Source organism: Thermobia domestica, chromosome 7, assembly GCF_964235325.1.
Source record: "Thermobia domestica chromosome 7, izTheDome1.hap1.1, whole genome shotgun sequence".
NCBI classification, from domain to species: Eukaryota; Metazoa; Arthropoda; class Insecta; order Zygentoma; family Lepismatidae; genus Thermobia; species Thermobia domestica.
The window spans coordinates 62,370,591-62,385,623 of NC_137460.1; the positions used below are offsets into that span (position 1 = coordinate 62,370,591).

A 15,033-nucleotide genomic window follows, 5' to 3' on the forward strand; every position below is an offset into this window, starting at 1 on the left:
CGTTTGGGAGGTGATTCCTGACTGCAAGATAAGACAAAAAGTATAGACCAACTTGGGTGCACAAATGCTTCCGTTCGGAGTTATAGGCTGCCGAAAACATGAAAAATGAACTTTAAAGGTCCATAAAAGGTCCATAGCTCTAAAGCTAGCTGACCTACCGTAGTTAGGTCACTTTACTTAAGAATTAGTATATGCCCTATCTAAATATCCATTTTTTAGAATCCTGCGATACTTTCGCAACAATTTTTATAGATGTAGTTGGTGAGTACTTCTAATTATATGCCCATAACCAAACTTCCTCTATAAAAATTGTTGCGTAACCCAGAATTCTGAATCATGGATACTTAGATGGGCATATACTAGTTCTTAAGTGAAGTCTTGACCCGACTACGGGTAGATCAGATAGCTTTAGAGCTATGGACCTTTAAAGTTCATTTTTCATGTTTTCGGCAGCCTATAACTCTGAAAGTAAGCATTTGAGCACCCAGGTTGGTCTATACATTTTGTCTTATCTTGGTGTCAGGAATCTCCTCCCAAACGCTGTCGGTATTTTTGAAACACTCTGTATATTGTGTGTAATGAGTTTTAAAATACATTATAATAACAGGGCAATGTGTTGGTAAAATGTGATTAAACATTTAATAGTTTCTGTATCATTCAGAGCCATGATTTTTTTGATGTTGTATGCTTCATACCCAAACATAGTAATTATGTGGAAAAATAGCTTTAATGTGTAGAGGAAATAACACAAAATGTATGGCACTTTCGTTTCTATTGACAATCGGATCTTACTTATAAAGTAGCTCTCATTATAGTATCTCTAGTATCTTTTACTAGCACACATCTCCTAGAAGTCAAAATAACATTTTCCATTACACATGAATTTGAATTTTTAGGTTCTTCCACATATAAAAACACTTCCTTCGCACTGCAAGAATATCGAAGCAATATATTAGGAGGTAGAAATTTTGATTTTGACTTTGGGAAATGTATGCTTGTAAACAGCACCAGAGGTTCAAGGTGTCGAAATTGATAGCACCCTCATATACAATATATATATATATAAGAAGAATACGCGAAGTACGTTAAAAACTTTAGTTCTTTTATTTTGTATATGTATATATATATAATACCGAAAAGTATTATATTTAAGAAAAAAAAAACAAGATAGAAAATTTTAAATCATTGGAAATATTTATTCACTTATTTTTAAATTCTAATATTTATTATTGTATTAGTATTGAAGTTAATTATTTATGTTTTGATAAAGGTAAATAAGTACTCATCTAAAAAGAAATTAAAATTATAAATTTGACATTGGAAATATACATGAAATAAGATTCCTTAGGCAGGAATTTCAGTTATGAAACATGAATATTTGGATAACTAGTTTCTCATTATTGTAGCATTCTCAACTTCAATGACAAAGCGGATTCCGGAGCAAGAGCGTATGAACAAAACTAGTATCAAGAGATACGAAGTTTAAAAAGATATCGTAATTTTCAAATACACAGTTGATCATCTTCACTGTTAATTTTCAAATACACAGTTAATCTTGTTCACTGTAACTACATTAACTCTAAATAATTTACAACACATACCTAATAAGGAACCGCGCGCCTATTAATACTTCATATGCTAATATTTTATACGACTTCTTAAAGGTCTCGTATCGAAGCATTTGTAAAGAAAAAAATCAGCTTTACTTCGGAAACCTATTTGCTGTGCTCCGACGTTGAGGGGTTAGACCTATTACTTTTTTTTTTTTTTTCGAAACAAAATAAAATAAATCAAGGCTCGAAAAATTTTCGTCCAACCTAGGCTCCTGCATTGAAAACCAGATGCACTAATACTTCATTTTAATACATAGGCGTACATGTTTTGGCCTTAAGTTATAATTACTGGTATAAAAAGTAAAGTGTAAGACCAGCGTTACTGGTTCTGAAAATTCATTCCTCGCTTCATGTGGTTTTGACTAGTAGAAGATGAGTCTTTATTTCTAGTGGTATGCTACAATAATTCTTCAGTCGAGATGGCTTCAAATTCTATGTTTATAACTACTTGATGCCGCAGGTTTCATGATTTTAGAAGCAACAAAATATTTCTAACCAGTACTTGTAATTCGACAGAGTTAAATATATTTGAGGTTCAAAGTAAATTGAAAACTTTGAACTTTATAGCAAGTTTGTTATAATTTGATTTTAATCCATTTAAGAACGTAATCATCAGAATTCTAGTAGGAAAAAATTGGAATAAATAGAGAAAATTAGGTGCCAGACGTATATTTCCAGTCGCCATGACTACCCGGCAGAAGAAAAAGAATTTTAGGAATGATGATAAAAATGTGATCTTGGCCAAAAACTGGTTTTTGGATCAGGGACCAGAAAATTTTTGAACGGTCCGTAAATCGAGTTTTCATATTTTCTACGGAATAACCCCATTATACTGAGTTTAGTGATAGTTTGGGTTGGGCTACATTGTATGTAGTTCTCCAGATATAAGGCATATAAATTTTTTGATTGAAATATATTGAATCTTTTGATCCAACAACACAAGATATGAAATCTCGAAGTGCTATCTAGAAAATAGGCAGGTGAAATTTATTAATGTGACAGTGTAAGTAATACGGTACAAATATGAAGAAAATTAGCAAGATGGAAAAAAAAAAAAAAAAAAAAACTGATAAGGATGAAGAAAATGAGCTACGTGGAAGAAGAACTCAGTGAGGAAGTTGGGGAAAGAGTATTAACTGGGAATTTAGTTCTTTGTACGTTTTAAATGCCTACTAAAGCTCGAAATCTATCGTAATGTCCATTTTGGGAAGTTGATCCTTTATTCAGAACAATAGTGTGATGAAATTCTGTAGTCAGTTCTAGTAGTCTTCGAGAAAATAATCTTAAATGCATTTGTAGACATTAACAAGATCTGTGATAGGACCGTAGCATCAAAATTCAGTTTAGGTAGAGCTGAATTGTCATAACGTCTTAAATGATAGGTAGTTCCACTTTTCAGAGATTGTCTCTTAAAGAATTCGTTGCGGTGTGTAGATTTCATTAAAGGTTTTGACGATGTGACAGAAGAGTCAATGAATAAAGTATCTCGGCGTCGTCAAATGTGGAGGTTGTTATGTGATTCTGGAAACGTGAACAAGCAGAAAATTTCGACGGATATTGGCATAGTGTCTTTGGTGAAACTTACAGTTGCAAATGATCTTGTGAAGAAATGTGTGAAGGACTGCACTACATAAATCGTAGCAATTCACTGTAGATGGTACTACCACAAACCCCAACTTTACCATGAATTGGAATACAAAAAAGAGAATGGGAACAATAAAAGACAGTCCTTCTCATGGAGCAAGTTAGACTGCTTAACAGGGAGTAGAGGTTTTCTCTCCAAGTTTTGTCTAAGATGGCTAGAGAACGCTGGTTGTTTATAGCAATTAAAATATATATACAGGGCGCAAAATTTCAAAGTCAGACGCACTCACCAATCCAAAAATGATGGTCGCCAGTATCTCTCACGTACAAATTATGAAAAATCTCCCCTGCCCCGTGGTATTTGGTTTGAACAAAGAAATTACATCTCTCCAATTTACGCGCCAGGAGGCAAACCTTTTCGATTGAGGCTGGGAAAGGAGGGGTGAACTACAGCGTTGTGAAGATTTCACTTTCCATGTCCGTTGTGAAGACTTCACATTCCGTATTTTCTCTCATCCAGTGACAATAATTTTCATGCGAAACAAAAATTGTGGAGCCCTATGAGTTTAGGCAGAAACTATTCCTGCTGAACACTGAACGCCAGCTCTAAATTTCTAGTCGCCAGTGGCGACCGGAAATTTTGTGATATATATATAATGTTGAAAATTGTGTGCTGCAAACACTAACAAGAAAAGCCATCAATGTGAACTGGTAAAAGTAATGAGGAACTCACTTGCACAGCACAATCTTCAAGGCACAGTCTTTATCCGTAGCCTGAAATATAAGACTTTGAAAGCCCATAGGTCTTGTTGCCTTTCTTGGACACCACATGTTAATTTTAGTGTAAAATTTAATGACAAGATGTATGAAATGTAAAGTTCAAAGAAGCTGCTTCTTTTCAAAATTGTAAACTTATCAGACGAAACAAATCGAAAATTTTAATTTCACTCGATAGTGTTGATCTAAGTTTTTTAATGCTAAGAAAGTTTTTTTTTTTTTTTTTTTTTTTTTAAATAAATAGCAAAAATACAGTTGGAAATATGACGCAATTTAAAATACAATTTGGGAAGCTATTGGTCTCTTTGTTTATAGTTTAAAAAAGGGTCCACTAACGTATTATTTTGTGGGTAGTGTCACATGTTTCAATCACAAAATATTGGTACATAAATAAAATTTGGATAAGAAGTTCAAAGTTGTGCTCGAGGTCTTGGCTCAAGGCAAACAAAAATACAGATAGACAAGCAAGAGAAGCAAAGAGTCAGTATGATTCCGGAGCTCCTTCCGAGAAGCAACTTCCAAGATATATTTGTGAGTATCTGGAACACATTTGTAATGAAGTGATGAGCTTATACTCTTCCACTGTTGAAAATGACAACGTATGACGAACTATGGTAGGTATATAAAATGCATTTTATGTCGTAAGTTCATGCTAATGTTAAAGAAAGTCTTTCAGAAAATTGTAATGCAGCGTTATTAATATAACTGAACCGTCGAATTACATAACATTTTGGAAGATGTTGAGAGGGATACCGGTCTGCATCGGATGTTCTAAAAAAAAATTAAAATCTAAATGAAATCAACTTTTTCGAATAGAAATAAGTAAACAAACAATTGAAACGAAAAGATGGACTGTTACTCAAATATGGTGTAGAAGACTTTATTTTCGTGGTTTTTGACTTGTAATATATTTAAGAAATATGCAGCCGTAAACGATTAAAACCTCGGACCAAACGTCTAAAGCTAAGACCAATTGTATTTGTGATCTTATCTAAAAATTAATAATCAGATAAAAACTAAATATGTAAAATCAGTACGAGCTGTAGCAATTATGCTAGTATTTATCTATCTACGATGTGCAGTTTTATAGAAGCATAAAACTGCAGTTTAATTCATTAGAAATTTTGACTATGTCTGTATATATATATATATATATATATATATATATATATATATATATATATATATATATATATATATATATATATATATATATATATAGAGAGAGAGAGAGAGAGAGAGAGAGAGAGAGAGAAATTCTAGTTTTACTAGATTGATTTCAATAATATGATGAAATATAAGAAATTGTGTACGAATATAAAGAAGATAATACGTAATGAATACCTTCTAATTATAATACGTAATTTGATAAGAGGTAGCTGAGAAGTTTTAAAATGGATTTATACATACTTATACGTTGTTCTTAAATAGTGCATCATCTAGTTGCACAGCTTGATTACTAGTGGTCAGTTTTATGTACATCTGATAGAAAGAGTTCACGTTTTTTACTGTGGGAGTTTCTCCATCAGCACACTGAACCTCATGAGATTCATTGAATCTATAAAGTAGTAACACACGTTTACTGTAACAGAAGAAGGTGAAAGTGGATGTACTACAAAACAAATCAGTCTTAAAAAATCATCTTGTTAAGAATCTTCTGTTTGACAGCAAATTGTACAAGATAGTATAAAATATACTGGAAGGATGGAGTTTGTTCCTGTTACCAAGAAGTGACTTCTGTCAGAACATCACCAAATAAATCCACCTAGGAAAGTAACAGAAGTTTGGAACTAAAATGAAAGCAAGAACTCGCTCAACAGTTAAGAGAACTTGAGGAAAAAATGAGATGTTGGATTGGGGAACAAGAAGAGTTTGAGGTAGATAAAATAGTTGCAGTTAGAAATGAAGATGAATAATGTGTAAAAGAATTCAGAATCACATTTTGGGGTGTAATTTTTACTGTGAACGTTTATGTGATTTTCTTTAAATCTCCCATAATTCAAGTGTTCCACATAGAGTGTTGGGGGCTATGTAAATTCTAGAGGCCTTATCATAATGACGTGTGTAATGTTTTCGTATCTTTTCCCAACTTCGGTGATTAGGCAAATTACGGGGTGCATCCGAAGTTTTTTTTTTTTTTTTTTTTTTTTTTTGGAAACTTTATTACAACAGAAAAAAAATACAATATCATAACATAATACAGTCTTTGGCAATTTTTCCGCAGTAGCCACCGACATTGATACGTTTGTGGTACCGTAAAATCAACTTTAAGAAACCCTCTTATGCGTAGCGATTTAAGGAAGTTCTTGATAGCCTGTTGCACCCTTTCATTGCTTGAGAAGTGATTCCCGATTGTTCTGACTTCAACACGGGAAAAAGATAAAAGTCCGATAGGGCAAGATCGGAGCTGTAGACCAGGTAATTCAATCTGTCCCATCCCAAACGACGAATGTGTTCTGCAGTGTCCCTTGCTTTGTTGGGATTTGCATTCTCGCCCAAGAATAAAACTCCTCGACTCAAGAACCCTGATCTCATGCGTCAAATGGCGGACTTCAGTTTGCTAAGTATGTGGAAATAACATACCGTATTGACAGTACCTGCAGTGAGAAATCAAGGAATATATCTTTCGCGTTCCATGACATTGTCAGCATAATCTTCCCTGCGGACTTTTTACATGACTGCTGATCTGGGATGTTTCCGTGTCTTTGACGGGCTTTGGTCTCTGGAATCAAGTTGTGCACCCAGGTCTCATCGGCTGATGATCCTGAATAGGAAGTCATTTTGTCCTCACGTTCGTACTACATCAGGTGTTGGAGGCTTTTTCGCATTCGTACAGTCTTGTGATCAGGGATAAGAGGTCTCTTGGCGATACCCTCCGATATACCAAGAAGTCGTGAATCTATAACGATAAATCGCATCCCAGGTAGAGGCCAAACCATTTTTATAATGCTTTTTGAATTAATGTCCGTTCTTTGGAAAACCCGTTAATTCGAACGCCAAATAAAGAGGACAAGTATCATGAAAAATCAACATACAAATATTGTCACTATGGGAATATTGTGTGCTAAATCAAACTCGGACAAATCATACCTAACATAAATCAATTTAATATAACTTTTTTAAATAAATAGCCATACTTACAGAATAACAGAAAAAAAATTACACTTTATAAAAATCACAAATAGAAAATTACACTTTATGCTTTTGCGTGTGCATAAACGGACGATTGCTTCAATACGTGGTATTATGTTAAGATCCAGCTGCATAGTGAAGACTGAAGTTCGTGCGTGGCTGCCAATGTGCTGCACTAAATTTTGAATCCAGAATGTTTTCACAGGGAATCATTCTCCTTACCTCAAATTTTAGTTTTTATTCTTGCGTCGTCTGCAAGCGGGCTCTTATTGGCGCGACGACTCTCAGCATGCCACCTAAAGAGATAGACTGAAACTATCCCGCGGTCGTAGAGAGAGTCGAGAATAATTCATGATTGTATTAACTGAATAAAGCAGCAAGAAAAGCTTTCAATTGTACAGCAGATTACCGCAATAAATCCGCTTCACTCAAATAAAAGTAGTGTCCAAAAGGCATGTGGTGGACTTGAGCACGTCCAACATTCAATGTGGATGTGACATCAGACACAGTTACGCCCTGCCCTGTTGGCAAACACCATTTCCTGTATTCTGTCGAAGTTGGACGTGGAGGAGGCCTAGATTGGTCATCTTCCACATTGCGTTTCTTCATTGAACATTACACACTAGCAACCAATAAGTTGACGACATGACATCATCTTCCATAGATAGATGCTCTGTAGACATCGACACTAGTCCTAGGCGTCCATTCATAGCGCACGACAGCACGCAGCATTCGTGATATTTCCAGTACACATCTTTCTGCCAGACCAGTTTGCACTCGATTGAGCTTGGGCACGCCGATCTACTGCTTATCTCTGTCGGTACCCTGTGTGTCATTGTTCCTTTGCTCTCACTTCGTGATTTTACGTGTTTGTTTATTTACTTTATAAAACTGCGTCCCTGTGAAAAAAAGACAAAAACTTATTTTTGGAATGTCCCTTGTAGCTTCATAGATTTTGTGGCAATCCTAATTTCGTCAACCTCCTCTTCACCCCCACCCAAAAAACACCACTACTGGTCAGAGTATGAACTACATCTTGTTTGTAAAGCACAAATAAGCAAGAATGAGTGACATAAATTTGATTTTGAAAATCCAGTTTGGGGCTAGATTTTCTATAGAATCCTTCCCCCTCACCTCCCACCCAACCCCACTACTGGTCAGATCTAAATGCACTAACGTAGATTTTATTTTGAAAATCTAAATTGGGTGAGCTTTTTTTTAACTTCCAGTTGAAAATGGGATACGTTTCCTGCGTACGTGGATGGAAACACAAATGAAACACTAGTCCTTGTTGGCTGTGTTTGCATTTTGAGAATTCAAAATGGAGGGAAAGGCTGGGAGAATACATCAAAGTGTTTCTTGTAGGTCACACTGTTGACGAAATACCAACAACGAAATATAAAAGTGTGCCTCAGCTCTGCATATATATATATAAACTCTGCAGCACCATACAATTGACAGTTCTAGAGCATATTCAAAAGCGTTTTGCGTTGATTATTCGTAAAAGTAAAAAAAAGGAAACCAACATATTAAGGTGTTTAATTGGCTTAAAGCCGAAGTATACCTATTTTGCGATCTGAGAGTATCTCGTTTGAAATTTGTAATACAACTAAATATGACAACATGTAAAGTCGTGGAAAGAACAAGAAAACTCTCCGTGGGTGGTTTCGGCAATGTCCGAACACTCGTATCCTCTTACTAGTGACATTGTAAGTAAATGTGTATCCACCAACGTTGCCATAGTTTTGGTCTCTGTTATACTCTGATTTATGACTTACACGTGTGGGTTTAAGAGGTCACTTTCCTCTCTTTCTTTTTCCCCCTTGCCGTGGATTTGGGATTCCACTTTGCTCTTTTCTGCCCCTCGCCAACGAAAGGTACATGCTCTATTTTCTGTTAATGCTAGTAAAAAAAAAAAAAAATAAATAAATAAAATAAAAATAAATAAGTACACGACCATTAATATTTCAGAGTACACCATATTTTTATTGTCTGATCTATCTATAGCAAGAAATCATGTGTAATATTCACTATTTAATGCAAATGTCATAATTTATTCTTAAAAAGTATGTATTAAAATACAAAATATACACCACTTTCAACTATTAAGGAGAATGAATTCTGTTATTATTTATTTATTTTGCTTATTTCAACTTTGTTTCGATAAAATTAAGAATATTAATTAAATAATGAGTAAAATATTTGCTTTTAAATGAGTAAAACAAGAAACGGCTTTTTGCAATCGATTTAGTGTCCCAAGAATATGTTTTAATCTCCTTCTTGAATTCGCATAGTTTGAAAGTTTTAATTACAGTAAAACGATAGTCACTTGTTATGTCATCAAAATGTATATGCTAAGGTGGAGGAATAGGGTTTAAAATGTATGTCAAGAATAGGATATTTTGCGACATGTTAGGGAGATGAAACAGTATATAAACTCAGTATTAAAAGTAAGTGAACATTTGCTCCAGCATTTTGTGAAATTCCACTTTAAGAGGAAAAATTCTATAACTATTTTCTCAATATGTAATAAAAGATACAGGCCACTCCACTAAATTTTCTCACTCCAATTTCTTAAAGTATATCATATTATGCTGCAGTTATTGCTTAAACATGAAATACGAGCGACATGTTTTGAGGAAATTTCATTCGAGGAAAATTACCTACATGAACTTTTTTTATAAGAAGTGACTTTACCTACACTTTTTATAAGAAGTGTACATACATGAACTTTTTTTTATGAGTCGGATTTCTTTCATGTCACTTTCATTAAAGGCGTATCCTAAGGGGAAAGGGTTCAAATATAGAATATGTCAAAAGCTGTTAAACAGTTTAAAATCAATTTTTGAAAATAGTACTTGGGTCGTCTAACCTTTTATAATTTAATTTCCATTTAAATACCTGTTCTAAATGCGAAAAAAGGGTTCAAATATGATTCACATTTCAAATATTCTCCATAAATCTACTCTTCCCGTGAACGCCGGTTCTTCAGCCAGTTAATAAATAATTTTATGATTAGCGGTAATAAAAATAATAATTTAATATTACAACGAAGGCAAGTTGTGTCATGTGTGGTTATCACATTGCTTTTTTGATTGTTGTTCTAGGCCAAGGTTCCCTCTTTCTTAATTCAATTATCTAAAGATGTAAATTAAAAACTGAAAATTCTGTGTTTGGTCGGGAATCAATCCGGAACAAAGCATATTAAATTAACTATAATAGTAAAACAACATTTCCTGGTGCTAAATTTCACATTACAATAGGAAAGTTTACAGAATTATGCGAGAAATCTTGACAGAATTGTCCACGATTTTCGTTTTCCTCTCAAACGAATTGTGAGATACTACCTTTTACTTATTATTTGTCAGCATCCTTTCCAAATTTTTTCCCCATTTTTCATTATAATGTTAAAATTCATTCAAACTATACCTAGATCTCTATTAAATACGTAAATACCTCTCAGCAATAATAATAATATAATAGATGAGAATAGTTGTTCCGCTAATAACTAACCATAGTCATCCTGGGTAACTCGATCTATACCCCGTGGCCTATACATAACACTATCAAATAACGAAGAGAAAGAAGAAAATTTAATATTATGTCTATGTTCTTCCGGTGTCATGAGGAAAACTCAGTAAAAGAAAATTAATTTAGACGGCCTATGCTCTAGTGAAGAATTCTATAAAAATAATCGATGTAAAATATAGTGTAATTATGTAATAAAATAATTAAAAATAATGTAATTTAATAAAATGTAAAATATAATTGAAATACACTATTCGTAAATTTTTGATATCTTGTTGCCTTATCTATTATGTAAATGAGAAAGTTACTTCTTCATCATGCATTTCAGATATTGTTATTCGACTAGAATTGAAGAATTGAAGATACTTTTATATAGATTAAAATCTTCCTCGTGTTTTTTTTTTCAATAGATGCATTCATGTTTATCTTTTAAAAAAATGCCAAAATGTATTTCTTGCCTTCTTTGTTTGTCTTTCTTTCTATATAGAGAACAGGGAGATGAACAAACATTAATCAACTGGCCTGCACATATGGTTCGCTCCTTCTTAACGGAAGAAGAAAGATATTCTGTTGAAGTGTCAAATAACAAAGCAACACGAAGGAATAGCAACTTCAGGCTACTTTTTTCTTCGCCAAAACATTTAAAACATTCCATTCCTTACTCAAGTAACGGAGATCAGCTTTTACTCACCCCCTCCTATTTTAGCTGAGAGCTGTCATGGAGTTCGAATTTGTTGGCAACATCGGATTTCAGAAAAAATATCTGTTTCACTACCATGTAATGGGCGGAGAAGGGCAATAGGTCAATTTTCTGGACCTCACCCTAAGGCCGTCATGAAATTTCCAAAAGTCTAAGTTATAATTAGTTTCTGGGGGGTTTAGAAATTAAATAATTATTCTAGACATAATTGAGAGGTACTTAGACATCACACCACAGCATGATGGGACTAGAACTAGTTCGTTTGAATTTGTCTTCATGACAGTAAGGGCACAAAGGCTTAACCATCATGACTATCCCAACTATTGTGAAGGTAGTATAAGGTACTCACCGTTGTATTTACTGCGATGAATGCTTTCTTTGTCTAGCTGTGTCGATCTCTTTCTCCCAGTTCCAACTTCTGATACCTAAAGCTAATCTCTCGTAACTATGAAGTTCGTCTGCATAGTCCTTTGTGTAAAAGCACTTACGTTGCATTTTCCTGTAATGGGAGTACTTCCTATAAATGTGGCTTGATGTGTGCGTTTCTTTTATTTCCTTAAACAATTGAGTTCTTTACACCTTGATTGCTTATAGAATTCCCAAAATAAATTTACGAATAATTATGGATTATTTTTTAGATATTTTATAATATTATTAAAACAGATTTTGAATATAGCAAGGATTGCAAGAGAACCAATTATTATGAATTTCATGTGATATCATTTGATAATGATGTCGTTGAATGCTCTTGTACTTGTACAGTTTTTCATCCTTAACTACAGCAGCTGGTTCCCATACTTGTACTTAGCGGCAATAATTGCTTGTTCTTCTGCGCTAAGTGCTAGAGTCGTTTGCTGTTAATCTGCAACGTAATGGTAAGGAATAAAGTTTTATTTCCAGTGTTAGTTCCTTTGAATGAGTTTCTGCGTTAATGTTTTGTATATCAAACTTACATATTTTGTACTCTTTATACTTCGTTGGCCTTCGTTATCGGTAAATTTTGTAATATATTGAATTGTTAATTCTTTTTCAGAATATGCTGAGTTTCTGCATACAAAAGGGAAAAAGTTCACAGACTTCGAAGAGGTTCGTAAAGAAATCGAAGCAGAAACCGATCGAGTTACTGGTAGCAACAAAGGCATTTCGAATATACCCATTAACTTGAGAGTATATTCTCCCAATGGTAAGTGAGTTTAATGATAATGAGAAGGTGGCAAAAGGTATATGAAAGTGAAAAGATTATGAGATGTATAATGTTGGAATCATAAATGGAAAGAAGTTCTTACGAACAAAAGTCATTAAGTTTTATCAGTTTTAAGAAATTTTATACCAGATTAATCTCAGAATTTCACCTGTAAATGCATTCTATGAGAGGAGTATTTTAACATTCCAAGAAAAGAATGAACTTCATCGGCCTTCCATGCGTTTTCTTTAACCGAGATTTGATGTCTATCTGAGATCATGTTCATGATATAGTATATATATATAATAACTAAATAAATAAGATCAGAGGTCAGGTTGCAAGGTTATGTAGCCAGAATAGAAGGAAGTAGAAACGTTTTCAAAATTTTAACTGCAAACTGAAAAAGGCCTAGATAGGAGGACAATATTAAGATGGATCTCGCAGAAATAGGAATATAAAATAAAAACAGCCCTAGTGAATAAGGACAGAAGTCAATGGAGAGCTTTTGTGAATGCGACATTGAACCTTCCGGTTCCATAAGCCATAGAATTAGTTAGTCTTCTTCTAGACAAATTATGCAACTTAACCTAATGTACTTCGATCTTTAATCTTTGATTATGTAATTAATAACTTTTTTTTTGTAAAGTAACACACAGCTTTGAGATTCAATTAAAAATCGAAATTTGTGTGAAACGAATCGAGTAAACAATATGTAACAAAACGTTTCTTATTTAGCATTTTATATTTTCAAAGTTTATTTTGTAAATTCGACTACTTTTAGGTTGGTTTGGAGAGAAAAGCAGTGTGACTCTGTAACAGTACTAAATTACTTGTTGACGTTATAAATCGAAATTCGAAGGTATTTGTAACAATACACGTAAATTTTGCTTTATTGTTCATTTCATACTCATATATTACATGTACAAATAGAGTGAGAACGCAATTTAATAAGTGTGAAATAGATTTTTGAAAGGTTCATCAAAATGATAAATTTAGAAACAAATATATACAGAAAAATATCCATAGAGGTGTTTCTGACAATAGTACAACCCGAGAAATCTTGCAGAAAATACGGCATAAAATTTATCTCAAAATTGTTTTTCAAATTTGCTATTTAAAATTCATAAATTTGGCAGTTTGCATTGAGTGCTTTCGAATGTGAGAACTGTCGAAGTAGCGGAGACTTGATTAAAACGTCTGATTAAATCAGTTTGCTATTACTTCCTATCATTAGTAGAATTTAACTGGAAACTATTGAAAATAATCCGTATTTTATATATATAAAATTGATTCGACAAATTTCTCGTTGACTTCTCAATATGAACCAATAAATATAGCTTGGATTGTTATCGTCATTACATTCTGAAGTTAAGGTAGATTTATTACACATATCGCGTAGGTTTCAATGAAAACGCACTTGCATACAGTAGATTTGTGAATTTATGTCTTATGTGAATTAATTTGAGAAATCTTAATATACATTTCATTAGATCTCATTACTATCCTTGCAGTTTGACAAAAACATGCAGTTAGTTTCGCAAATTCACATACACATTTAATCTTATATTCATTAATGTTAAAGGAAATTTCCGTCTCTTGTGACTTGTGATTTGTATGAACTCTGCCGACTAGAAGTGATTGATTTACGTGATAGTTAAATAAAAATAATAGCTCGTTAGGTGCACTATTGAAGGAAATTACTTCGGCCTTTTGTATCGTTACATCTGTATTTAATTACTAAAACCTTTCCACAACTGTCAGATGCAACTACACCACATTTTATGGTATATAAAAACTTCCACTGATTTCCCACCAAGTGGTGCTCGTGCAGCAAGCTATAGTTGTTTTTTCGGTACAGAACATCACCGGCTTTATTAGCATGAACATTTGCCTTGCGGACCACCTTGAGACGTAATCTTTAGTAAATGGTATGGTGGATAGTTGGTTTGGAAACGCGGGACCGGATGGGTATAACGCGCTGTGTTTCGATGGATTCTGCAACACCATTAATGCCTTAATTCCGCACAATACAAGTGGTGTCAGCTTGACTGGGATCCGTTTCGGATATGGTTTAGTAAGTGGTACCCAGTCCGGCAATAGTCTCACTGCATATCGTCCGACTGTGGCATACACTGTTTAACTATCGTGGAATAACTAAAGTATGAATCAGTGCTACAATGTAGTAGCCTAATCAGAATCTACTCATTTTTGGCGCTCATAGATTTTATTTATTTTCAGATACAGATTTTAGTCCGTTTTACACTAAAGCAATGCAACATAAAATACACAGTAAGCAAGATATATATATAAAATATGTATCATATTTACAAAGACATTAATTTTATTCTGAAATGTTTCTCACAGTTAGAAATATCAAAAGAAACTATTGTACAGTGATGCTAGCTTTAAATGCAAAGACGGTATACGAAACTTGAGAACTAGAGCCAAAAGTTTTTCATTCACGAATCAGTTTTTCCATTCATAAACTTGTGGAAAAATAGCAAATCGGGCACCAT

The 15,033-nt window shown here is 33.6% G+C and overlaps 1 protein-coding gene across 9 annotated transcripts in view; it reads left to right on the forward strand.

Moving 5' to 3' along the window:
* The window catches only part of shi (dynamin-1 shibire), a 139,402-nt gene that overhangs the window by 11,976 nt on the left and 112,393 nt on the right, over positions 1–15,033 (forward strand). For all 9 annotated transcript variants that reach the window (XM_081764772.1, XM_081764774.1, XM_081764771.1 and 6 more), the window contains exon 3: positions 12,368–12,517. In XM_081764772.1, coding sequence (XP_081620898.1) covers positions 12,368–12,517 — 150 coding nt within the window. The remainder of the gene's footprint in view (positions 1–12,367; positions 12,518–15,033) is intronic.